General features: G+C 45.1%; 3 protein-coding genes and 2 long non-coding RNA genes across 6 annotated transcripts; 4 read left to right on the top strand and 1 right to left on the bottom strand.

Moving 5' to 3' along the window:
* Nucleotides 1-161: 161 nt before the first annotated feature.
* On the top strand, nt 162-5,260 carry LOC103976676 (uncharacterized). Of its 2 annotated transcripts, none has more exons than XR_001976779.2 (7): nt 162-306; nt 3,343-3,722; nt 3,835-3,916; nt 4,021-4,145; nt 4,241-4,277; nt 4,592-4,707; nt 4,804-5,260. It is a non-coding gene; the product is annotated as an uncharacterized LOC103976676 (long non-coding RNA). The 2 variants fall into 2 exon arrangements; XR_010486389.1 differs by having other exon boundaries at nt 3,210-3,722.
* A 483-nt stretch (nt 5,261-5,743) lies between these two features.
* LOC103976677 (DELLA protein SLR1) lies at nt 5,744-8,501 on the bottom strand. Its single transcript, XM_009391970.3, has 2 exons — nt 8,328-8,501; nt 5,744-8,246 (listed from the first exon to the last, which is right to left on the bottom strand). The coding sequence occupies exon 2, from the start codon at nt 7,883-7,885 to the stop codon at nt 6,047-6,049; it is 1,839 nt and encodes a 612-aa protein (XP_009390245.2). The 5' UTR covers nt 7,886-8,246; nt 8,328-8,501; the 3' UTR covers nt 5,744-6,046.
* A 656-nt stretch (nt 8,502-9,157) lies between these two features.
* LOC135613733 (uncharacterized) lies at nt 9,158-10,804 on the top strand. The gene is made up of 5 exons (XR_010487366.1): nt 9,158-9,264; nt 9,727-10,043; nt 10,116-10,229; nt 10,318-10,473; nt 10,574-10,804. It is a non-coding gene; the product is annotated as an uncharacterized LOC135613733 (long non-coding RNA).
* A 10,810-nt stretch (nt 10,805-21,614) lies between these two features.
* On the top strand, nt 21,615-22,210 carry LOC135613724 (uncharacterized). The gene is made up of 2 exons (XM_065110764.1): nt 21,615-21,978; nt 22,052-22,210. Exons 1-2 carry the CDS (start codon nt 21,652-21,654, stop codon nt 22,121-22,123), a joined length of 399 nt encoding a protein of 132 aa, XP_064966836.1. The 5' UTR covers nt 21,615-21,651; the 3' UTR covers nt 22,124-22,210.
* A 2,134-nt stretch (nt 22,211-24,344) lies between these two features.
* Nucleotides 24,345-26,118, top strand: LOC135613714 (transcription factor TB1-like). The gene has a single exon (XM_065110756.1). The coding sequence runs from the start codon at nt 24,991-24,993 to the stop codon at nt 26,032-26,034; it is 1,044 nt and encodes a 347-aa protein (XP_064966828.1). The 5' UTR covers nt 24,345-24,990; the 3' UTR covers nt 26,035-26,118.
* The last annotated feature ends 732 nt before the right edge of the window (nt 26,119-26,850 follow it).

Raw genomic sequence — 26,850 nt, 5'->3', positions numbered from 1 at the left:
TGTAAATGAACTAAGAAACGTAGACCAGGCCTGCTTGCGGGCCCAATCTCCCGAGCGAGCGCGGCCTCTTTTCCTTTCTTTGCGTAAATAAATAAATAAATAAATATTAAATTATATATTCCCTTCCCTGCCCTTCCCTCCCTCTTAACCGATCGAAACCACGGAAGCAATGAAGCCAGCGTTGGCTTCCTGCCGATCCGGTGTTCCTCGTATGTCCCCGGGAAGATATCCTCGGTGGGTCGTCAAGCGGCATGTGACCGGCTCCTTGTGGGTCGATTCGAGTTCCTCTCTCCCCAGTGCCGGCATGTAAGCCTAAATCATCCTTTCTTGATTACTATCGCTATTCCCCTTTTCTTGATTCATCGTCCGATCGTTGCCTCAACTTTGTGGGGAAGGTTTGTGATCGGATGGTCATATGATGGTGGTCTGTTGATTGTTTAGGTCGTACGTGTAGTTGCTTAATGCCGTCGGATCGTTTCGCTAACAACCGATCGTTGTCGAATGAATAGGGAATGATCAGCGAACTTCTGTTGTTATCGTGTAACCCTAATTTACATTTTGTCGCGCAATGTTGGAACGAACTCGTGCTCGTCACCAACCTCGGAGATCACTGATACTGGTTTAACAGAGCATAGATGACCAGATAAGTTGTCGATCTCAGGGTAAACCACTTTCTTGTGAGTTCAATGGGGAAGCGGTCTGTTGATGTTGGTCAAGGATTCTAGGATGAAATACCAAAAGTTCTATGAGACGTTCTTTTCATGGATGGATGCCGTAAACCCCACACTGTTTCTTTGTCTAATTATGCTTTGGTTGAAATATTTTCTCTTAGTCTTGTAGGACTACTTTTGCCATAAACTGATATAAAGTGCATTATGCAAAAGGTCTACAGGAGAATGAAGTTGGAGATTGCTATTGCATGCATTATGCTAGGGCAAAAACTATCATGAAGGTTGCATGATTTGTGATTCTGCATCCAAACAATGACAACTTCAAAAAGAAGAAATATAACAATGAATATAGTAATATTTTCCTTTATTTACATATGAAAATTCCTGCTGACAATCAGTAGTAGTTCCCTTAAAAATTGACTCTTCTCTTCGTTTCTGTATCAAAAGTAATTCTATTTGTGTGGGCAAGTTTTAGATGGGTGGTGGTGTTTTTTTATTCTGCTGGTTGAGAGGGTGTTAGGTACTTGCATAGGGAAGTCTGCTCTGGATATTGACTTGGTGCGGATTGGGTTAGGTTTGCAACATGTTAACCGAAGTCCAACCTAGTTTGATCATGGACTGGCTTTATAGCATGAGCAATACTATGCTTGGAAAAAGGATTATGATTATGACTCGTTAATAGTTCAGTTCCATCTACGTGAACTTGCTGGATAAGAGCGGACAAAAGAGAGGGAGGAGAGGGGGTAATTATTGCTATCAAACCTAAAGCAGAACAGCAATGAGATTGCAACTTTTTGTTATTAAACTTTGAGTGGATTGATTCTGCTTGGTCAGGTGCCTTGCTATACAGAATCAATTAACCTAAAATAAACTGACAAACTATTTCTGGGACACACCAAGCTTAATGCTTGATATGTTACTGAATGTGCCAGTTTTCTCTTATCAATCATAATGTTAGAGGTGAAAAAAGGGGTATAGATAGTAAATTCAATCTTCTCAAATATATTGGTGGTTTCTAATAGAAAGACATGATTTTGATTTAGTGTTTGTAAAAAATATCTCAAAAACTCAAACGTGGGAACTGGAGATGCAGGATGAGGATACGAAGCATTCACAAGAGTTGCTTCTAGTTTCTTGGTACACATGGCAGGTTACGTGTTTGAGAATACTTATTAGGTCAGATCAGGAATATGAGATACTAATGTTGTCCCCTTTGTGAGATTGGAAGGAGGCATTTTGGATGATTTGCTGAGGCATGTCCAGTCATTAGCTTAGTTATCAGTAACATCTAAAATGATTGGAAGATCACATACATTAATGGGCTGAAGTAGCATGATCCAACCAGGCAGATAGACAGTGTTGTATGACATGAACATGACCCAAAAATCATTTGCGTGCTGGATGCACATGCTGGATAGGCTAAGAAGGATCAGATTATTACAGAATTTCGATCAAAATTACAAACCTACGTTTTCAAGTGTCTAAAATATAGAATGTGGGGGTCTTTTACTCTTCTTATTCTTAAATTCATGACAGGTGTGGGTTATTCCATATATGACATTGTGAATTGCATAGTTGCAACATTGGTCTATGAAATACCAAATTATAAAGATACCCTCCTGAATTAAACTTCTTGTAGGAATGGTTTGGGCATTGAACATAGCCTGGTTTGTTGCACAAATTATGTCAAAAATGTAAAGATTACTTTAACATTGATAATGTTTTTTGTATGTCTCTATCTTTATCTTTTATGCTAATCTCATTTTAGATATCTATATTATAAAACAGTAATCCCAAAATAAAATTAGGTAAAGATTGGTTGATTACAAAAGTATGCTTCCTATTTAGCTATGCTATATCTTTAATGACATCGATTCTATTTCATCAATTCTTATCTCTTGTTTTCCAAATGCTGGAATTGTCTTCTTTAGACTGACTTCTGCTTCAATTAATTATTAATTAGTTGCAGATATTTTGGAAATGCATTTAAACATCAAAAGATGATGGAATATGTTGTTACAGGGTTGGTTTTGCTTTCTTCTTTTGTAGTTGAGAATGGCACCTGAAGTTTGAAAAGTGATGGTTCTACAACTTGTTTTATACGCAGAACTTTTTGGTTGGCTACAATAATTAAATGAAACATTATATCGTTGAACTTGATATGGTATGAACTTATATGGCTACAATAATCAATCTGGTCAATTTTATCATGCTTCTGTCATAACAATAACTTGTATTGAAGAGTCATGTTCAACACGGTAGTATGATATTATTAGTTGCACAAAGTCAAAGATCAATTCATAAAATTAAAAATGGTAGTATGATACTATTAGTTGCACAAAGTCAAAGATCAATACATAAAATTAAAAAAATCATAAACATCTACTTTGATTGGAGCATGCTGACATACTTGTAAATTTGCTGGATCCAAGATTCTTGCATGCTTGAACTTAGATTTTGTTTGTGTAATTTTCTGTCAGTAGAAGGAAAATTATGGAAACTGTCATAAACAAGTCTTGTGTACTTCTGCAATTGCAGAAAAAGAGTTGCAGTTTAGTTGGTTCGCTGGCTTTGCTAAGTAGCTCACTTGTTGCCATCAGAATTTTCCTGTATTTGAAAACCCTGTCAATGTCAGCAAGGAGGTTAGCTGATGATTGCTTTTTAATCGAAGGATGTCCAAGGTGGAGTTTGGTTAGGGGGACTTGTTTGATGCAGACAGCTTGATTCCACAATGATGCCAGATCACAGTGAGGAATGATTCCATCGAGGAATAGATGCAACTCTGTCCATGTGAACCAAATAGAGCTGCATTCGGTCCGTGGATTGGAAAATCACTGATCCTCTTCGAATTGGCTTCTCAAATAAAGTATTTGCAGTGGCTTTCACAGGAAAGGAATATCCTTTTCCTGCACGAATGGGTTGGTGTGGGCCAATCAAACTCCAGGATTTTTGTCTTTCAACACACACTAGTTCGTATGAGTACCTTGAGCAGGATGAGGCGTTTGGTCATGTGTTTCACAGAGGAACTCTGAATGAACGATCCAAAATCGGGTAATCGAAATAAGCAGTCTTCAAATCCTATTCTATTCGCAGATCAATGCTTTTGATTACCACGATATTTACCATCTTCTTATTATTTTTGATCACGTATATGATGGTGCAGCTTGCTCAAAATAATGTTTCACCCGGGTGTAGGACAGGGTTCATGATGTTTAACATGCCCCGCTTAATCCGTAGTCATGGAAGTATGTTTGAAAAGTTACAGCACCAATGACTAGTCTCTTCGATTTTGATTCTTTACATAGTTATTTTCTCCTATGTTTTTGTGAATTCTATGGAAATGTTTCAGATTCATTCCGGAAGCTCACCGAAAATTTCAAGTGTCGGGTCGACATCATCAAGTATTGGATCCTTGCAAACCTGTCATGAGGAATGATTGTACTTGAGGACCTCACAGTGGTAACTTGGTGAAAGGTAGATTTTTTTTCTGTAAAGAAGCTAATAAGTTCGCTGAGTATGGAAACCATAAATGTGGCTTTTCAGATGTTTCTTCTGAATTGAATCGGCAGGTCATGATGATGGATGGAGTCGGTGTCCTTGTGAAAGGTGAATCCTTTGACAACAAAGCTAATAGGATAGTTTTGCTGACTAGCATGGCGACTACGGGCGTTGGCATTGAATCGCATCTTCTTTTTTTTCTTTTTATAAACAAGAATTGCATAGAAAATATCCAAAGGAAACATCACATAACCTTTGGAGAGTTCGAAACTCGCAGTTAGTTGGACTCAAGAAAAGACACTTGACATAAATATTAATAGAAGATGGTTTTCGTTTAGAGAAAATTGTTGGGTATTAGGGATATAATAATGCGTTCACAGTTTTGTTTAGTCTTGATCTGGTGATATCATCATGGTTGGCAGATATTTGATAATGCTGTCACATCCTGCCTTGGAATTCGATGCTTATCAGATGTACGTGAAGATGGAGAATACATCACCAGAGGTCCAGACTATGTAGAATCAAAAAGCAAGCACTGGTGAGTACATTGTTACACATACTAGTCGCATCACCGAACCAAATTATGGTTGTTATCAGGCACTGCACTAATTCTTCTTTTTATCTTCTTTCCAAGGAAGAAGAAACGAATGGCAGCTGGACTTCGCTGGTGAAGAAGAGGACGATTCACGTGGCGAAGGCTGACATAGACACATATGCACTCACCGTAGACCTTGCCTCTCGGGGTACCACGGTGCAAGGGCACCAAAAAAAAAAAAAAAAAAATCCAAGGTAAAAGCTTATGTGCAGAAATAATAAAGTGGATCGCCAGGCACCATCACAGAACCTTTGCAGTGCATTCCAACATAACCATGCATGGAATCAGGCAGATGGAGCCTGCAGCCTCCTCTTGCAAATCATTCACTAATACCTACTTACATACAGACAGCAACATCCAGACAACCATTTATCTTTTCCCTACACTCACTCGTTTGTTTACTGGCCCCGGTGATCCGGAGTCGAATTATTCAACAGTCCCAAGAGATACTCCTTTGATTCCTCCATTTCTTTATCTTTAGCATTATTGTGGCTCATCCATTTTACTAACTCAAATTTCTTTTTTCCTTTTCCTGTGCTCCGATCCTCATCCGCCATGCACCAACCTTCCTCAGGGCTGCGGAGGCTGACATGGATGGATGGATGCGTGCGCGACGGGTCTCTGTCCGCCCCCAGTGATTCGATACGCATTCATCTAGTGGAGTGGCGATGGGGCCCCAATGCCCCCTCCTCCCAAGGCTGAGTGTCCCAATGCGTCTCTCTCCTGACAGCCACCTGATCCTGATTGGACTGCTGCGGTCGGGACGCCTCCACTATCCCTACCAGGTAAGCCAGCCACCAGCCTCCTGATACTCCCTAATAATAATAACAATAATAATAATAATAATAATAATAATAATAATAATAATAATAATAATAATAATAATAATGCCTTCGTGCTCGCTTTTGTCCCAAGTGGCAAATTACGGAAGCTTGTTACTCCATAAACGTCAAGAAGAGAGTTACATAAAAAAGCTAAATAAGATAAGGCTGCTCTTCACTTATTTACCAGACTGGATGGTGGACAGATCGTAGATAGGCACGCTACATTTTCGAACAGGAGAGAGGACGAGAGGTTAAAAGGTAGGCAAACAAAATTAACACAAACGGAGAAAGAAGGAGAACAGGGCCCGCAGTGTGCCCAGGGCCAAGCCAGCAACCGCGGTCCATTGAACCGCACCCCAACAGGGACCCACAAAGACATGGTGGATCAGTAGAGCGACTAGAGAAGCCATCGGACGGCCGAGCGGCGTTCGAACAGGAGGGAGGGGAAGTTTTGATGATCAGCGGGCGGCGGCGATGGGATCACCGCCGGCGGAGGCGGCGACGCGCCAGGCAGAGGTGGCGATGAGGGGCCGGGTGTGCCAGCCCAGGGTGAGGCAGCCTTCCTTCTCCTCCACCCGATAGCCGTCGCCACCGGCGAAGAGGGCCAGTAGCATGCTGGCCTGCTTGAAGGCATTGGAGCCGATGGCGACGGGGTCGAAGCCTGCGCGGCCCATCCGCACCCGCCACTGAGCCAGCGTCTCGTGCCGCTCCGTCCGCTCCACCCCCTCGCACGACACTACGTTGCAGATCTGCCGCCCCAGGTACACCTCCGAGAACGCTTGGTCCCGCCTCCCTCCACCGCAGGCCGCATCCGCTGCCAAGGCTCCGCCCTCCAGCGAGTCGAACATGGTCGAGTAGTAGTGCAGCGCCTCCGTGAACCGCTCCACGAAGGTCCCTCCGTTGTGGTTAGCTTCCTGCTCCACCACCGTCACGATCCGCGGCTGCACCGCCCGGACCGTACCTAGCACCTTCTCCAGCGCTCCCGGCCGCGCCAGCAGCCCGTGCAGATCGAACACAGAGTTAACCGCCACCGCCTCTGGCTCCTCGTCCTCGCCTCCGTCGCTGCAATCGCTGGTGTTCGGGCCGAGCAGCATGTAAGGCTCCAGGTCCGCGAGGCTGGAGGCCACGAGGCCGCGATAGCGGAAGTCGATACGGATGGTGTCGGCTAGCTCGGCAAGCTTCCGCCCTACCTCCTGCAGGGCGTCCGAGTGATCGGGCTGCGGCGGCCCGATGCCGGTTAGGCGGAACGAGGGCGGGCCACCGGGGCGGAGGGCGAGGACCTGAAGGAGGGCTGGCCACTGCAGTCCTTGCCGCATCCCGAAGTCGACGACGTGGACGCGGCGGCAGCCGGCGAAGGCCTCGAGGATGGCCTGGTTGGCGGTGAAGTGGGCAAACTTGAGGTAGGGGCTGCTCTCGTAGAAGTGCACGTGGAGTATATTGTCCAAGGCCGCCGAGTCCTGGGAGGAGCAGCCCACGCCCCGGTGGGGCTGCGGCCGGTAGATGCGGCGAGCGAGGGCCTCGGCGAAGTACCCGGCGACCTTTCGCATCGCGCCGCCCTGGGACGTAGTCAGCACTGTGATCTGCTTCACGAGGGCGTCCGCCGCCTTGAGGCTCTCCTGCTGCACCGCTTCCGCGCACGCCATCAGTGCATGGACGAGGCGGATCCCCGCCTCCTGCGTGTCAACCACCACCACCGGCAACGCCTTGTCCGACTTCGCCGCATCTGTGGTCGAGGATGACGAAGGAGGCGAGCTGCAGACCTTCAACCTCTTCCGATCTCTCGGGGACGGGGCAAGGACAGACTGGGCATCTGATCCGTACACGATCCTACCGGCGGCGGCGTGAGGAGCAGGCAGTGGCTTGAGGTCGTAGTTGTCCGCCAGATGCCGGGGTGCGGTTGGGAGGTCGACGGTGATGATGGTGGATTGTTCCGGGGCAGCGAGTGGGAGATCAAAATGACGTTGGTGGTGGCGGTTGTGCAACGGGAGGGCGGGTGGTGGTGGTGGCGGCGGCGGGGCCAGAGGGGTAGGAGGTGCGTTAAGCTCCGAAAGGATGTTGTCGACCCATGTGAAGATGTCGGAGGGGTTATAGTGCACGGTGTCGGAGGCGAGGTGGGAGAAGAGAGCGTCATCGTTGGCGGCGGTGCTGCTCCCCATGGCCTTCTCCAGCTGCTCCAGCTTCTGCGCAACGTCGGCCATGTCCGACGACCGGTCTTTGTACCCCAGCGCCGCCAGAAGCTCATCGACGCCGCCGTCCTCCTCAGCCCCCATCGTGTCCTTCCCCTTATCGTGCTCCATCTCCGCTGCCTCGGGTTACCAACTGCCTCCGCCGTCGACGGCGTCTTGATGCTCTCGTTTCATCTCCTCTTTCTTTAAATAGTGATACAGAAAGCTAATCCATCTCTTGTTCTCGTGTGAAAGGGCAAGCTGCGGAGCGAGGGAGGGAAGAGCCAATAAGAGAGAAGCAGGTACTCGGGAGGAAGGGAAGGAGGAGAAAGGGGTGTAGGAAGAAGCTCAGGCACAGGTATAATCAAATAAGCTGCCACCAATTAAACAACCGGCATCCCTCGCCATCCTCTCTCTCTCTCTCCCCTACTGAACTGATTCCACCTGCTTTCCCCTTTCACTGGGACTCGATAATCCACCAGCGCCGATTATTCTGAATTATAACAGGGAAATCAAAACTATATTTGGGTAATTTTTGCGAGGACAAACCAAGAAAAAAAAAAAAGAATCGTACCACCACCACCACTGCTATTTTTATAAAACTTGCCACAGGGCTGCAGAGAGCACTGCAAACAACAGCGACGCTACTCGAACCGGACCTTTGGCGTCTGCGTCCAGCATTTCTTCTCCGTGCACGACCCCTGGCGTCCGAGTGTAGGCGAGCTGGAAAACCGTAAAAATTTCTTCCTTTTCGAGGAAGCTAAAAAAGAAAAGCTTACAGTGTTTTTCCTATCCTCACTGCCGACCGGGCAGTAGATAAGTTTTCGTACCTTATCCTTTTCACAAGTTTCCAACTTTCTCATGTGCTCCCCACCCTTTTTTTTTTTTTTTTTTTTTTTTTTTTTAATTTATATAAACGTTATTATTTGTAATCTTTTTAATTATTTATAATCTTATTTTATATTTTTAAATTATTTTTTATAAAAATAAACGTAAATATTTTCCCCCTTTTTCTTTTTTTAAAGCTTTCTCCTCTTATCTTTTCTCCTCGTCGGAGGAGAACGAAGGTGGTAAACGACGATGGCGTTCATAGGGCGACTGCGTCCAGCGGGTTGAAATAAGAGATTATGAAAAAAAAAACAATTTTAGAATTATAAATAATTTAAAAAATTATTTTTTAAGAAATTGTCAGTAGTAAATGATTATGAATAGTAAAAAGAAGACTTTAAACAGTAATTTAAAAAATATATATATATGACGCAAAAAAATTAAAAGCAAGCATAACACTTTGGAGGCAGCGATATCCAATAATTCAGATTTGTTGAAACGTGTTTCCTTCAATTATTATATAAATTGATTATTAGGGGAGATTCTTATTATAATCGTTTTTTTTTTGGCTTTATGGATGTGTTATGCAGGGGGGAGGCACGTGAGTAAGAGGGAGGAACAGTGCAGCATGGAGGTACAACAGACTGCTGCAGCAGCGCAGAAAGATGAACGCGATGGTTTAGGTAAGGGACCCAACTCTGCACCCACACACGAGGGCGAGGGCCCAGCGGTCATTGTCACACGCAAATGCGCCGTGGGGACCCTGGCCACCTCCACTACCCATCCGGTCCCATTCCCCCTCGACTGCCAGCGCTGCCGATCCGGTCCCACTCCCCATAGACGGGCAGCAGCGCTAGGCCTCCCTGACGCTTCGCGGTCCCGTTCACGGGTCGAAACGCCGTCATCTCCGCGAATCCCCGTTGCGGGTTGTCAGACGGGGGCGGGGGCGTCGTGACGGCCATCCGTAACCGCCTCGGCGGACCTCCCACGACCTCCGTCCCCGTCGCATTCCGGTCCGTCATCGCTTATTACTTTCTTTATTCTATCTGATGGCGATGGGTGGACGGAGAAGCTTTTCTAATTCATTTTTTTTCAATTCAGGAAAATAAAATATCATTTTTTAAAATAAATTCCGTTTGTTGCAGGGATATTAAATCGGGTCGGGCGTGGAGAGCAAAGCGAAGGGAGTCACGGCGCTTTATCCTCCACGACGCCCGTGTCACTCCCAACCGCACCCCCACATGAACGCAACGGCTCCAGCGCGGCATGTGGTCGTCCCAGGTGTCCAGATTCCTCGGGCACCGCGGTCCCCACCCCCTCCGACCCCCGTACTCTTCCCCCCTACAACTCGCTGATGGAACGAACGTGGAGGGATGGGCGCAGAAAGCAAAGTTTGGAAAGGCTAAATTGGATCACTTGGACATAGCCTTTTCCATCCATCGCCATCCATACGGGAGTAAACGTACATACATACATATATACATAATAATGTAGAGTTGCTAACATAAGCAGTTTTGTTTATACTTGAAACCAGGTTCCAGGCGTGGAGCAATGAGCGTCAAGGAGACGAAGCTGGGCGGACTCTCCGGAAACATTTAAATGACAGAATAATTAAATGCGAATGCTTCACGATCCCTATCAAACGAAAGTTTGACCACATCCTCTCTCTCTCTCCCTCTCCTTACATTATTTGATTAAATGCTACTGCTCATTTTTTTTGCTTCACCGTCGTGTAGGCACCCGGCCGTCACCGATTTCGCAAAGGGCTTTCAGTGCTAGTCATGGGCCTGGTGATGAGGGCAAAATGCAAGGCTGCATATGGGATGCATGCATGCTCTCACCATATCCCGGACAGCTGCACCCTATCAGCTGAGCTGCATGTGACATGTGAGGTTAGACGTTTTGGATCCCGATAAGCATCTTCCCAGAGAGTCTGGAGATTCCTTTCCACATTCTTTTTTTAATGATCGATCGAACACTTGGCACGTACAGATAAGGGAGCCGTAAGATATTGGAACCACCCACATCTACTTGGACACGGTGATCAAATGGAGGAGCTGTCAGTGCAAGCTCACACCGCCAACCTTTTCCGATCTAGTTTCTTGCTTTTTCTTTTTCATGGTTTGCATCCGTATTTATCACCACCTCCGATGACTAAGAAAATATTGGATTCATAGGCATTGACATTGGAGGTACTTGCTGTCCTGGGACGGCAGAATACGTTGCATTTCTATTTCATCCTTACTAGAAAATTCATGAAAGATCTAGTATTAGATTGCTAGGGTTTGCACATACCCAATGGCACCTGAAAGTGACCATGGTCTACTTTGTTCCTCGGAGCAGGGGACAGACATTTCAACTAGTGTGTCGAGGGAAGGTGACAGTGGTGGTATGAATAATTAGATAGGTCCCAGAATGGGAGCATGTTTGAGGGTTAGCCTATCCTTATCACTTGGGCCCCGTGGGTTCCCGGAAGGGTAACTTATCACCATCTTCGTCCACTAAACGTGGACCCGTCAGTCATTCTACGTGAAAAGGACTTGCTAACCGGAGAATGAAACGGGAGACGAGGGACTCCCACCCAGTTTTGACGTGTCAGCGTGTGACCCCACCACTCGAGGTCAGGCTTCGCTTGGATGGCTCCGGTGGATGGAGATTCCTGATGAGATTAAGTGCACCGGCCGACAGAGACGGCGACGTGGACATCGCTCGTGGAACCAGCACACACATGGACCGCACCATGCGCCCGCCGCCCCCCCCCCCCGCCGTCTTTATGCTGTTCCGTGGGCGCATCCAGAGTACCAAAGCTCACTGCTGACTTCGTATCCCAACACCTTTTGGTCAAGAGATTAGCATGAAAAGCGATGGGTCCCTTCGGTTCTTCTAATGGGTTAGCGGGAGGGCCGGGCCGGGCCTCAAGAGATTATCATGAAAGCGATCGGTCCCTTCGGTTCTTCTAATGGGTTATCGGGAGGCCCGGCCCGGCCCGGCCCGGCCCTGGATCGAGTCGGAAGATCGAGGCCCGTGTGCTCCCCCGAATTCAATGTTGGTGGTTTGGATACGTGTAATAAAATATTCTTCTCCAAGGAGATGTTAAATCGAGCTAAGGCGGCGCACGCGCTGGCCGCACGAGTCGTTCTCCGCCTCCTCCCGCCTCTTCCTCGCCATCAAGATCGTCGCCCCCGCTTCCCTGGTCAGTTCGTTTTTTCACCCCGCTTGATTTCGTCGCCCCTCGCTTCCTTCCTCGTCCGAATGTGGTCGCCTATTTGGATTTCTTTCTTGAAACGGATGCGATTCTTCGATCTTGATGGTAGAAACTCCATTATTTTTGTGTGCCGCCGTCGATTGGACATCGGGAAAGCGGGGCGGGATGTTCTGACTAATTTAGTTCCTATTTTTTTCTAAATTTAAATTTATTTATGGAGCAGTCGCATGAAAATCATTGGCCGCCCGATCAGACTCTGTGCTGTCGGTTTGCGATCGACCAGAGTCGGCCGAAGAACATGGCCGGATCAGGATGTAGTTTTCGGAAACGAATTTGGGACTTGTGCGGGACAACGTATCCTTTCATTAATAAGCCTCCTCCATGTTGCATTGGCAATTTTATATAAGTAGTCTTGCAAAGATAACTACAGCATCTGCAAATTACGTGTGGTCTCTTAGGTTCTTCACATCGGGATGAGATGTGAAACAAAATGATATGGTCGGTTTTGTTGTGGTTTAAGGACAGTATTTATTTGTAAACATGTAAATGTGGTGGTAGGATGAAGGTCTCAGAGAGCTTAGCTTAGCTGGTAAAAGCTTTGACAGTAGCAACAAAGTTTGATAGGATGGCCCCATATTGGGCTCTTAACTTGGTGATTTCTGGTCGTAGCAACAAAGTTTCCCGACAATGGAAAGAAGTCTGTCGTAGCAGCAATATTTTGGATGCTGAACTGTCTTCTGTTTTAGCTGGTTAGTGATTGCACCTGTGCATGGTGATAATGCAAGATAGTTTAGTCGGTCATTCTTGTGGCTGCAAATGCTTTCTAGTGGTTCTTGTGGTCTTGTGGATGATGGACCAACTGTTTTTTCATTTAAACATGTAATAGTTTCATCATGGGCTACTTTGTTTCCTAAGTTTTGGTACGCTACCTCATACTTTTTGCATATTGATTTCCATACATTTCATGCTGAACGTGCTCCTAACGGAACAATTGCATTTCTTCCCCTTTGGGCTTTTGAGATGATCATCCCTGTGGGCATTGTTGGATATTTTGTTTAATGCTGTCATTAATATTTATATTTATACCATATTTTGAAACTCGATGCCAAGAAAACGATCAATCTAACTGACACATATTTCAGACATTCTGACTTCTTGTTATTATTATTATTATTTTTGAAAAGAGAACACTGTATTAAAAAATAAGTATGAAAGTACAAAATGCTTGTGAGGTCATGGTAATCGGACAAGTCACCAATTCCAAGTACAAGAAAAATCCTCATGTCTTGCAAAACAAGCTAGAGAATGTGCCTTCTTATTACATTCTCTGTACAAAAAACTGCACTTAGATAAGGATACCTAAACAATCACTTAGAGGGCTCCTCGATACCAAGGCATAGCCTCAAAACTATTGAGAAATTTCACAGTGTGTAGTGAGTCCGATCGGATCCGTATATTTCTAAAGTCACCTTCAATAGCAAAACAAAGGGCTTTCAAAATTACCTCACATGTTTCTGGCAAGACTGAGTGAACCCTCATCGCTCTGCACCCCGCAACCGCCAGATTTCCCTACTGGTCTTTAAGGATGAATCCCAACCCTGCAATGTCATTGGAACTCAAAAAGGACGCATCAGTTTTAATGGAGAAATTAAAACTAGAAGGGTGACACATGAGTTCTTGTGTACCTCTTATTGCCACTGGTTTGAGGTTTGGACTTTGGTAAAAAGATTGAGATACTGCCTCCTGACAAGATGAGCACGTGTACCTCTTATTTGCCCAGGTGAATGTTTGTTCCACTCTATCTGCTCTTAGACTTAAAAGGACAATTATGTCTTGTGCCATCCTTGCACCTACCCAAATGGAAAAGTCCCTGAAAAAGCAATTACTTCTCTATTCTTCTTTTATTAGAATTACTGAGACATTCCTTTTTGTTTGATACTAAAGCCAACGGATGCTGTTTTGGTGTGCTCTAGATGTCAAGCTTTTTGCAGATTTCGGCGTATCTAGATGTTGTATCTTTATTTGGTTGTTTGGGTTGCCTTTGAATATGAAACATCGATTTTATAGATCTTGTGGGATTAGAGCTGTAAAAAATAGCATTCAGAGGTGAGAAATTTGCCTCATTCAACATGGTCTTTTTTTTTTTTTTTTTTTTCTCTCTTCATTTTGATTTGTTTTGAACGGTTCCTATGAATTAATGTGATGTGATTCGAAACTAGTATTTTGAGTTCTGTGTTGCTAAGCTGACTCATGTACTAGATTCATACTAAAGCAAAGCAAGTAAATTAAGTGTTCCGTGATACCTTCTTTGTGTTCTAATCATATTTTAATCAGTGATTTAAAAAACGCTAGGCGCTCGCCTCAGCGAAACGAAACGCTAAAATATAAAAAATATAAAATATAATTAATAAATAAAAATATGTTATTAAATTAAGAAAATTGGGTACAAAATCATAATAAATAAATAAATCATAATAGTATATTTTTTATTTTTAAATAAAAAATATTATTAAATAAATAAAATTAATAGTATTAAAATAAAAAATAATATATTAGTAATATAATAAATAAAAATACTATTATTAGTATATAATTAGTAGTATACTGTTAATATACTGTTGACGGTATAGGGAGAAGAGTGTGAGAAGATCGAAGCTGCTGAGGCAACGACAACGGTAGCAAGCGACAGCCGTAGCTGGAGCGGGAGCGGGAGCGGCGAGCGGCGGCGATAGCGGGAGTGGGAGCGGGAGCTGCGAGCGGCAGCGGGAGCGGCAACAACAGCGGCGAGCGACGACAACAGCGACGAGCAACGATTGTGGTAGCGGCGAGCAGTCGGCGAGCAACGATTATGGTAGCGACGAGCAGTCGGCGAGCAACGATTGTGGCAGCGGCGAGTAGCAACAGTAGCGGCGAGCAGCGACAGTGGCAGCGGCAGCGACAGCGGAGAAGAAATCTCGACGGTAAAATCGCGAGTGTTAGGGTTGGGGAAGTCGAGGAAATCGCGAAAGGGAGCATGATATCGGTGATTTAGTTGGTTCGATTAAACTAACTAAGGTACCAGAGACCAACCAGACCTAAAAAATCTAGTTCGATCGCCTGGTTTAACCCAGGCGCTCGCCCGAAGCGCCTGGGCTCGGGCGAGCGCCGCCTAGCGACGCCTCTTTGAAGTGAGGCACCTTGACATGAAGCGAGGCGCTCGGGCTTCACCTCGCCTCACCCGAGTGCCTATTGAAATCACTGATTTTAATGTTTAATCACAGAGGTAATTTGCTCGCCTAGCCTTACCGCTATCTGCATGCTGCACGGTGCCTAACTAATATCTGAGAGGTAAAAGCTACTCTTGAATTTATTAGTATCTACTAGACATGCGTACCACGCCATGCTACGTATCTATTAGTATCAACTTCAACATTTTGCTCACCAGCATTATCGTCAAGATGTGTGAATATATGTTTAATTACATGCTCATCATTTAATTTTCTTCACATCTATGTAATACATCAGTTTCCTTTTCGTGTTCTACATTCTCTTACCTTGCAACTACCTTTCTGTGCTGAAATCCTGAAATTTATGTAGGCTGGTGTTTACGGACTTGTTCATCGTCTTTTTCAAGAGAAAGTGGTCCATCAAAATATTCATGGTCCTCCTGTGTGGCGCCGCCAAATCCTATGCAAGTATGTTTTCATGTGATCTCTTTCTTGTTATGTGACTGTATAATCTTGCAGTTGATCGGCATCAAATCCTATGCAAGAGTGCTCTAGGTGTAGTGTCGTGGTTGATGCTTGTTGTTGTATATGACATTTGAGCTCACACGAAGGACCAGAAGTACGTCGAAACTTCTCATGGAATCGTGTTGATAATAGGAGACATTAAAGTTTGAGATATTCCGGCGTTTCTACTCTCACTCCACCGGTACGATGTGTTGAATCTCGTATTTTGATGATGAAACTACTTGATATATATTTATGATTTAATCTGCGTTTTGAGTGACGCAGGATGCTTTGATCAGGATGAGACAATTAAAGCAGGAACATCATGTTGTGCCGGAGGAACATGTCAGAAGATTGGACGTCGGGCCAGTGGATCGGTCGACGTATCGACAGAAGGCTTCGGGCCGTGGACTCGGGCATCGGGCCAAGAAGAGCGGGTATTGTGCCAAGGATATCGGAGTTGCGGAGTCAACAGGCCGATTGGGCAATAGGCTGCAGGAAAGGACGATGCGCCGAAGAATCGGACGAAGCGTCGAGGGACCAATGACATGCCGGACAACTTGGTTAATTGCTTAGGATTAATTGTCTCGATCGAAGTTTTGCTTTAATTGTGCAGGATTAACTATGATAACGATGAAGACATAAAGTGAAACAAAGTGTCGGAGTCAAGCGCGAAGGATTTGTTGCAAGTTCGAGAGTTCGACGGAAGTCCGAAGGTTCATCGGGAATGCTACCGGAACTAGCCGAGAATGAGTTGGGAGTTTGCCGAAGGATTTTCGGAAGCTCGCCGAAAGGTTCGTTGGAAGTTCGCGGAGCTCGCCGAGAAAGATCGAAGCTTGCCGAAGAAGCTCGTTGGAACTCGCTAAGATCAAATCGTGAAGTCTAGGAGCTTGCCGGGAGTCCGCAGAATGGTTTCCGAGAGTTCATCGGAAGACCGCCGGAAGTTTGTCGGAAGCTCGCCAGAAGAAGTCTTGACTTGCGGACTTTGTAATAGCTTAGAAAATGTCTTTAAAATCATAGTTAGCACGTTAATTAGGGTTAGGATTAGGTGTTAATCCTATAACCCAAGTAGGGGCCAATTAGGCCCAAGTTCGGACTGGTTTGGGCCAAGTTTGGAGCCAAACCAAGTGAGCTGAAATAGTGAAAGAGGTGGCACCGCCCAGGAGAGGTTCTCCCAACGAAGCTGGGAGGTGCAACCGCCCCAGCCAGGAGGTGCAACCGCCCAGGCTCAGTCTCCGAGCGAGACTGGGCGGTGCAACCTCTTCTGTCAAGAGGTAGCACCGCCAGAGCTCAAGTTTCGAGCTCTGCCAGGCGGTGCAACCTCTCCAGTCAGGCGGTGCAACCGCTTGAGCTCGGTCTTCGAGCTCTGGCAGAGAGGTGCAACCGCCCCTGACAGAGGTGGCACTGCCCAGAGGCTCAGTCTTCGAGCTCTGCCAGGCGGTGCAACCTCTCGAGTCAGGAGGTGCAACCGCCTGATCCCGGAATTCCGGGATTTGATCGTTTTGAGCTCCAAATTTGAACTGGGTTGGGGCCTATAAATACCCCACCCATTCAGCACTGAAAGCATAGAACACACACTCGAAATCTTGCTATCTTTCTGTGTTTCTTAGAGCTCAAAACTGCTAGTTCTCCTCTTTCTATTCTTCAAGTTTGAGTTGTAAAGAGAGGAGAGAAAACTTCTGTAAGGGTTGTCTCCTAAGCCCGTCAAAAGGAGTGAATCTGTAAGAGGGTAGTTGGCCTTCGCCTATTGAAGGAAGGCTTCTAGTTGACGTCGGTGACCTCGTCGGTGGAGGAAGCCAAAAGTGGAGTAGGTCAAGACTGACCGAACCACTCTAAATCTCTGGTTTGCTTTCATTTTGAGAACTTTATCATTACTGCAAACCTCCTACATAGCTACTGCTCTCTGCGCTTTTACGAACAAGTTTCTAAGTTTTGTTCTTTTCAAATCTGCATTCAGACGTAAATCGGTGTTTTCGTACGATCTCTACATTGCGGTTTACACTTACGTTTTGATTCTATTTATAACTGTAAACTTTCTTCTGCGCTTTTACGAACGAGTTTCTTTGCAGTTTACGTTTACGTCTTGATTCTGTTTATAACTGCAAACTGATTTCTGCGAACGAGTTTCTTTGCAGTTTACGTTTACGTCTTGATTCTGTTTATAACTGCAAACTGATTTCTGCGAACAAGTTTCTTTGCAGTTTATGTTTACGTCTTGATTCTGTTTAGACGTAAAACTGTGTTTTAGACGTAAACTACTTTTAAACGTAAAACTACGTTTAGACGTAAAACTGCGTTTAGATGCAAACTGCGTTTAGACGTAAAACTACGTTTAGACGTAAAACTGCGTTTAGACGTAAAACTGCGTTTAGACGTAAAACTACGTTTAGACGTAAAACTGTGTTTAGACGTAAAATTGTGTTTTAGACGTAAACTACTTTTAAACGTAAAACTACGTTTAGACGTAAAACTGCGTTTAGACGCAAACTGCGTTTAGACGTAAAACTACGTTTAGACGTAAAACTGCGTTTAGACGCAAACTGCGTTTAGACGTAAAACTACGTTTAGACGTAAAACTGTGTTTAGACGTAAAACTGCGTTTAGACGCAAACTGCACTGCGCTTAGACGCAATCTGATTTTAGACGTAAACTGCGCTTAGACGCAAACTGCGCTTAAACGCAATCTGCGCTTAGACGCAAACTGCGCTTAGACGCAATCTGAGTTTAGACGTAAACTGCGCTTAGACGCAAACTGCGCTTAAACGCAATATGAGCTTAGACGCAAACTGCGCTTAGATGCAAACTGCGCTTAGACGCAATCTGCATTTAGACGCAAACTGCAAACTGCGTAAATTGCGCTTAGACGCAAACTGTGTTTAGACATAAACTGCACTTAATCATAAGTAATCTTAGAATTGGCTTTTGCATCAAAATAGTTTTTTATCGAACGAACGCAGCTTTCGTTTTTAATCGCTGAAAGATTTCTGCTGCACTAATTCGCCCCCCCCCCCCCCCTCTTAGTGCTCTCGATCCTAACACGGTGGTGCATACAAATGAGGAACCGAGTTCACAGAAAAGTCTAATTAGGCTCCTGGTCTCCTTAGCGATCAAAATTCGATGGATCTGTCATCCTCAAATGTGATCGGGGCACATTGGGTATGAACTCCGATTTATGTCTTCTAATTGTGGTGGACACTGTCCCATGCATCGTAGAGCCCGCTTGACATCTAAAAACTCTCTACCAAGAAGAGCAGCAGCAGCAGCCGAACGGTAGAACGGTAGGTAGGTGCAAGGGAGCATGTTTTGTAATCTGATACTCTTGTTGTTGTTTATGTAAAATTGAAATAGCCAAAGGCAATTTGGCTGCTTTGGCTGTGTGTTATTACAGCCTCGTTTGACGTTCCGAGAAATGTAGAAAGATAATAATTTGGTCGATTCCAAATACTTTGAACTTTGTGATTTTGTTATTATTGTTTAATATTTTTTGACCAATTGGAGATTTGTGGTTGATTGTGTATAATTTAGTCGATTCCAAATACTTGCAACTTTACAATTTTGTTATTATTATTATTTTATTTAATTTAGCTCGTTCTCGCAATTGGAAATTTGTGGTTGATTGTGCATTTTTACGGAAGAAGGAACCCACCACACCACAGTAGTCATTCAACTTGCGATGGCAGTGCTGCAAGGAATTTGGAGAAGATGATGCTTAAACAGAGAGGTCAAACGAACACGTGAAGCATGGAATGTGTATATAATAAAACATCCGTCGAGAAACGAAGGTGAGATCCGAAGGAGAACTGTTTCACGCCGCCCTCTTGTCCCGACGTGAAAACGACTGGCAACAAAAAACCAAAAACAAAAAGGTCACCAAATTATTTGCGGTGTGGTTACCACACATACGTTGGCTTCAAAGTGCTCCCAAAAAAACAAAATAATCCAAAACTATTTCGAATTTTAGTTTCTTATGCTCAACTATAGTTCTCGGAACCGGAAAATAAAAACAAGGTTACGGGCACTCTCGGTGCGTTTACCCCGCATCAGTCCGGTGTCAAAGGGCCCCCAAAAAAAATAAAACGGTTGCAAATCGTCTAAATTTCACCTTCTTATCCGGACCTTCGGTGAGCAGAACTTGGCGACAAAAACTAAGATACGGACACTTAACGGGACGCTTACCGCAAACCAGTCGGTTCTGAAAGTGTCAACAAAAAAAAGGAAATCGTTCGATATCATCAAAGTTTTTCGTTTCTTATCGTAATCTTGGGTTACTGGAACCTTGCTGATGCACTTAACCATCGTTCGGGACTAAGAATACAAATTTTAAGCGATTTTGCAGGAAAAAAAAAGGTGCTTTGTTCGATTTGTGGAGTGGTAAGGTTACGAAAGAGTCTTCTTGTCACCGTTGGGGCGAGAATGAAGGTCACATCATTGACAGTCCACGTGTATAGAGTCTGGTCACCAAACCTAAGAATAAGTACTCGAATGTTGGACGATTTCACAAGAAAAAAAATATTTTTAAGGCTCTTTACCCACTAGGTAGAGGAAGGTAAGTTTACCGAAGAGTCTACTATACTGACCTTCTTCTTCTTCCCCGTGTCTCCCGCCCTGCGCGTGCGTTCACCCCTTTCCATCTGAAATTTTATCCTCCTCTCCACCGCATGCATCCGAACGAATTAACTTACTCGCACCGGTAGCAGAATGTTAGATCGATCGAGATACATATCATGATCAGAGATTTTGGAGAAGAAGACCCTCGAACAGAGATCGAAACGAACGTGGCGCGGTGATACGAAGGCAAAAAGAGGAAAGGTCAGGAATGATTTCCGGTGCGTTTACCGGACATCAGTTGGCGTAGAAGTTGCCCCAAAAAAAATTAAAATGATCCAAATCCGTCCGCATTTAAGTTTCTTGTACTTACTCGCGGTGATCAGAACCCGTTGAAAAGGAGAATACAGACACCGTCCGGTGCGCTTACTCCGGCGTCCAAAAAAAAATAAATTCGTTCGATGCCCGGTTTCTTAACCTGACGTCCGGTGAGCGGAACCCGAACAACGAAACGACAGGGACGGACGTTTTCTGGTAGACTTTACCGCACACCAATTGAGTCCAGAAATATTGAAATCGTCCAAATGTCGCCAAACTCTTAGTAGTTTCTTATACTCCTTGCGGTTATCGGAACCCTAAATTGAGGACGGTCGCGTGATGCGTCCGTCCGCATCATCAACCTCACGTTTGTTAAATTATACGTTTCCAATGATTTCTGTAATACACAGCCAAAAAGAATTATTTTGGTTAAATTCCTTAAAAATATATATATTTAGATTTTTTTAGAATTATCTTATTTTTAGAAATTTTTTACATCATTTTTTTAACCCAATACCTAAATACTTTCGGCTACTTATTATTTTTCTTCCTCCCTTTTTTTAATTAGTATTATTAAATACCTAAGATGATGATGACACGTCATTACGGTAGCGACCGGCGATATCTCGAGACGAAGCTTCTCATCGTCTTACGAAGGAAACAAAAACGGCGAATACACTTACTTCTCGGAGCGCTTACCGGACACAGCGTGGGTGTCATATTTACGGATTATTCTAGTCCGGAGACGAGACGGTTAGCGACAGTCTCGGGTGCGCTTACCGCACTCCGCTAGGCCATCAAAGAGCCTCGAAAACTTCGGAATCGTCCGAATTCGACTTGTTTTAAGATTCTTAGCCCCACGGACAGTCACCGGATTCATAAGAAAGCACACTGGTGGGCCTTGCGGATGGGGCCCGCATGCTTCGTTGGGCCCCGATGGCTCGACGGTACGGTCGAATAACAACATGTACAATGGGATGTCACAACTGTATCGAACTACCAAACGCAAACCGATTCCACCGGAACTCCAAATTCCAAACTGGCTCGGACTCCTCCTGCCTATATATCCAAATCTATCCGCACGACACTCCCCATCCCGCCCGCTCTACTGTATCGGCATGGGGAAGTCAAGGAAGCCGGCATCGCAGTCTCAGGCACGCCGTCAACCGAGCGCCCTCCATGCCCTTCCTCCTCCTCCTCCTCCGTTGCCTTCCATCCTCCTACGCTGCAATCAAGAAAAGAAATGGAAGGCGGTGCTGGGCACGGCGCGCAAGGTTGAGGCTCCTGCTGCGATGGCCACGACGGTGCCGCAGGAGGCTGTGGCGGGGACGAGCATGCCGAAGGTGGAGAAGACGATCAGGATGACGACGAGGTCGAAGGCAGCGGCTCCCGTCGCTTCGACGAGCCACGCCGAGGACGAAAGGTGGCGGCGGTCCAGAGGACAAGCCGAGGAGGAGGAGGAGGAGGAGGAGCGGGCGGCAAAGAGGAGGAAGACGCTGAGGTTTCGGCTCTCTCTCTCTCGGGAGGAGATAATGGCGGATTTCGAAGCGATCACGGGAAAGAAGCTGCCGTCCCGTCCCAAGCGGCATCATCCCAAGGCGGTCCAGGAAAACCTCAGCGTAATTAAGCTTTTTATCTTCCTTGTAGTATTTATTATTTGATTCTTTCTCATGGGGTTGTTGGGATTTGCAGGTGATGTTTCCCGGTTCGAATATGCCCCAATCCATCAACGCCAATCGCTACAAGCCGAAGAAATCTTCCTGATGATTTGCTTCGGAGTTTGCACGTCCTTCCTCCTCGCGGCCTCCTTCCTCGTGTGCTCAAGTCGTCTTTGGGATAAGGAGATTGATTCCTCACTCTACGTTGTGTAACATAACTAAATCCAAATATTATTATTATTATTTTTCTTAGCCAAAAAAGGAAATAAGAGATAGGCAATGTTGTGTAGATAGATAGATAGGAGGGTTGGTTATTGGCCACGGCTGACCAATTCTTTAGAACCTTTTGTGTGTCGGGCAGGATAAAAGAGGGTGTTGGTTAGATGGAATGAAGTGGTAGATGCAATTAGTGTTGCATATAAGTAAGTTTTGGATCCTTCTCTCTCTATACGTATTCATAAAACAAAAAAACTTCCTGCAAACAGGTTCTGAAATTGACCCTCCTTTTCTTCATACATTATTTTGGTCCACAGAAAGAAAAAACCAAATGCAAGTTTCAATGGGGCATCTTACGATGCAAAAAAATCAATATGTTTGGGTAACAATAACTATGTATTAGTGTTATATAGAGAAAGCCAAAACGATTACCTTTTTTTTCTCGGACTGACTTCCGATGATCGTCTGGAGCCATTTAAATCCTAGTCTTTATCAGGTTGTCTCTCATACCTTCCTAACCTAAACTTTATTGAAATCCTTTCCTTCTTAGCTCATCATCATGTTTCTTCTTCCTTCTCAAGGTAGAATTTACAGGGAGGATAACTTTTGATATCAATCAAAATTTTACTCCATGCTAGCATTTTCTTCTGCGCTACACTGTTCCTTTTGTTACCTTTCTTCCTTCCTTCTCCCTCAATGTGGCTTCAAGGCCGCTCCGACATTATATATATATATATATATATATATATATATCGTATGACGTAGACATCAGGCAAGTGATGCCACGGAGATAAAGAGACATGTAGGCTTAAAAAGGACAAGGCGAGTGCGGGTTAGTACGAGACCCACTGTACCGCAAGAGATGGCATACGCCAAGACTAGATCAGCGTCCATTTCTCCTGGTAGTCCACCCTTTGTTGTTCTCTTCCACAAGGAATCTAACTAAGCACGACAGATGAGCTGACGTGTGTGTTGGTGTCCGAGGATGAATTGAAAGCAGTGGAACTCACTCATTCGCGGCAAGCTTCAGTTAGTAAGAGTCATACATACATACATACATACAGATAATATCCACCGTCTTAAAACATTTAACGGAATGCTAACAATGCTCCTTCGATGGTATTGGCCCTCCCAAGTATGCTCATATAGATCCGGAGAGTAAGCTAATAAATGTAAGCATCGAAGCAGCTCTACTTCTCCCCTCCATGTGGAGCAATTATATGTGGGCAACGAACGCGCCACCCTATACTTGCATTTCTTCTCCGTCCAATCATATCCTTACGAAGTGGAACCGGGCACAGTGCACGGGCTCGCAGGAGAAGGAACTATGAGTGGGAGGCGATGATTGGGGGCCTAAGCGGAAAGGGTTTGGATAAGGACAAAGGTGAGGGGGACGAAGAAACGCGGCATGTACATATGGAAAGATAAGATGCAGGGCATGGCTACAACATGGGAACCATTTGAATGACCGGAATGCTGCTACTGCCATTTTTGAGAGCATGTTTGATTTATTTGGCCCTTGTGCCGGCCCCTCAGACTTTGGCTTCCCACGGTTCACGAGCAAAGAGAAAAAACTTTTGAAGTGTTGTACAGTACGAACGAGATGGATGGAACGATTCTTGTCCTCCGCTATTGGCCACTATGGAGAGGGAGAGGGAGAGGGAGAGGGAGAGGGGGGGACGAGAGAGAGAGAGAGAGAGAGAGAGAGAGAGACTTTCTTTGTGCGGGCGGCAAAAGAGTACACGGTTAAGCCAAGAAAAGGACACCTCGCTTTAGTGCTGAGAGAGAGAGAGAGATGAATAGTCAAAGTCAGGGTGGATTGAGAGGGAAGGGTTGCAGAGGGGTGAGGATAGGCAGGGCTAATAGAGCGAAATAATTGTCCCTATTGCTTTACAGGATGAGGACACGCGTACGATCAAAAGGAGATACAATGTACTTAACTGAATGTACTGTTCAATTTAATAGACAAAAGATACAAAAACCAAATTTTCTTTTAGGATCACATCATCCCTTCAGGGCTTAGATCCAAACCCTAACCCTAACCCTAACCCTAACCCTGAATTCAGACTATCGACATAAGTTGGTACCGTCAATCAAAATGAAAATGAAAATGAAGCCAACCAACTTGTTGCACTCGGACGAGACACATGGTTCGTTTTTCGTTATCCAACTCCTAAACCCCAATCCATCTAATCCAACACTTGTTTCAGCGATTGCGCCTTTGATAGATTGAGTATAATGTGGTAAAAAGTCTGTTTCCTCCCATCTTTCAACTCATCCAACATGTTGGGTGCTAGCTGCTCTCTCACTTTATCCGCTCACTCTCATGTTCTCTTCTTTGATGAATAGTGAGTGATAGGACACCTTCTCATTCCTAATAACTGCCAACCAAGCACTTCCTTCTTTCTCAAGCACCCTACACTCTTCTCGTCGTCTCCCATCTCATCTCCGGTTCTCCTTCCTTCCCCCATATTCCCATCTTCCCCGCTCGATTCCATCCTCCTCTTATCCATTCCTTTCTGTTAGCTCCTCCTACTTGTACATAGCTAGCTCTTAAGCTCAGACAGAGAATCTATTCGAGGTGAAACGTTCCGCGTCCAGTTCCTGAGCTCCATCAAGCAAAGGCCTCATACTGTAGTAATACTCCCCCCCCCTCCCCCATTTCTACCACGTAAGGTAGAAGGTTTGGTGCAGTTCATAGATTTCCTCTACCTCTCAACAAATATCTCTTCTTCCCCGTCCTAGCAGACCAGAAAAATGCTTCCGATCCGTGACCCCGAGTACATCTTTGACCAGTCTTTGAACGAGCAACTTGAGTTCAACCCTCCTCATCTTCTTCTTCCCAACAGCTCCTGCTTCCCCTCCTCCACTCCGACAATCTTTTGTCCCGATGCCTTTCGTGATCTCTTCTTAGCCTCCTCCAATATCGGCATCGCGAATGCGGCTCCAACATCTACTCGGCCAAGCCTTCCTCTCGGTGATTCAGCCACATCGGTGGAGAGGCAGGAAGGCGACGACAGTTGTAGCCGTAAAAGGTCTCTGAGGAAATGCAGGCACAGCAAGATAGTTACCGCAAATGGGCCGAGGGATCGAAGGATGAGGCTCTCCATCGATGTGGCACGGAGCTTTTTCCGACTACAGGACACGCTCGGCTTCGACAAGGCCAGCAAGACAGTGCAATGGCTGCTCACCGTGTCCAAAGCTGCCATCGAAGAGCTCGGCACCCTTTCCTCAGCCGAACATAGCGGTTGCAGCAACCGAAGCCCGAAAAGTGAATCATCCGCTTTGGTATGCCAGGATTCGTCCGCTATTTCTAGTTCCAAGAACAAGTCCTCCACCGTGACCGCTGCAGCCAGGGAAGTAAAGAAGAGCAAAGCCAGAAAAGGAGGTGTTAAGCCGACGAGGAAGGTGGAGTACCACTCAGCGCTTGCGAGGGAGTCGAGGGCCAAGGCAAGGGCGAGAGCAAAAGAGAGGACGAGGGAGAAGCAAAGGATGACTTCCTTGGATATCATCAAGGAAGAAACAAGCTTGAACAATATGAACTCATTGATGGAGTTTGCAAATATAGAGGAAGACGAATCTTGCGCACCGAACTGGTGCTTGAACGTAGCCAGCGACACAGCGGCAGCCTATGAAGTCCCAATGATAGGTGGACCAGTGCTGATTCCGGTCTTTGAGAATAGCCAGTATACCACGGCAATCAATCACGCAGGTGGCATCTTCGAAGAACAGTGGGACGTGGACGCACTTTCCTTGTACTCGACATCGCTGGTGGCCTCGGACAGCTATCCGAATCTGTAATAACGCAAACCCCTTAATTATCATTGTAGTTCTGTTTCGTCTTCTTTGCTAGTTTGATCTGTGTGGTGTTCCTTTTTTCGTTAATTTCGAACTGCTTTTCTATAGTAGGGACATGTTTCTACTACAACTAATATTCAGTTATCTCCCTGTAACCACACACTCATGCCTTCAACTACATATGACTAGTAGAATGAACCGCTTCCATATGACTCAATCTTTGCTTGCTGAATTATCCCTTTCTTTTTCTTTTGCCGGACACTCTCATAGGTTACCTTTGCTTAAGACTTTTTTTGGTAAATTGTGCTTCTAAGCATATGGCAAAAAAAAAAAAAAAATCATAATAGTCTGTAGTTAGCAAGCTATTAGTGGTCTTTCACTATCATTAAGAATGAAGCACCATGTCTTTTTGTTATATCATCCGGTCTCATACCACCGTGAATAGGCCTGGATTATTTACTTGGAACCTCTCATTCTTTCTGAACTCTCACAGTGAGATATCTTTGATCTAACAACAACCATCATTCTGTTAGTGGGCAAACACATGAATCCAAATGCTGTTAAAATCACGATATCGGTTTCTTATGTCCTTTGTTTCTCTAGCACAATACTGTGTCTCCAATTGTATGTATGACCACCAATCATTCGTCCAGCCACCATTCCCAGAACAGAAAAGAAGACCATATACTCGATCACGTTTCCAATGTCAATCCAAAAGATGGAAGCTTATTTTTCTGTATCTTCAATCATATCTTCTTTTTTTTTTTGGGTGACTACTACTAGGACTTTTGTAACTCACTCAATCATAGTTAACAGATA

Source organism: Musa acuminata, chromosome BXJ1-2 (genome assembly GCF_036884655.1).
Source record: "Musa acuminata AAA Group cultivar baxijiao chromosome BXJ1-2, Cavendish_Baxijiao_AAA, whole genome shotgun sequence".
Classification (NCBI taxonomy): Eukaryota; Viridiplantae; Streptophyta; class Magnoliopsida; order Zingiberales; family Musaceae; genus Musa; species Musa acuminata.
Note: the sequence above shows the minus strand (reverse complement) of the source record. Positions and strands in the feature narration are given on the sequence as shown.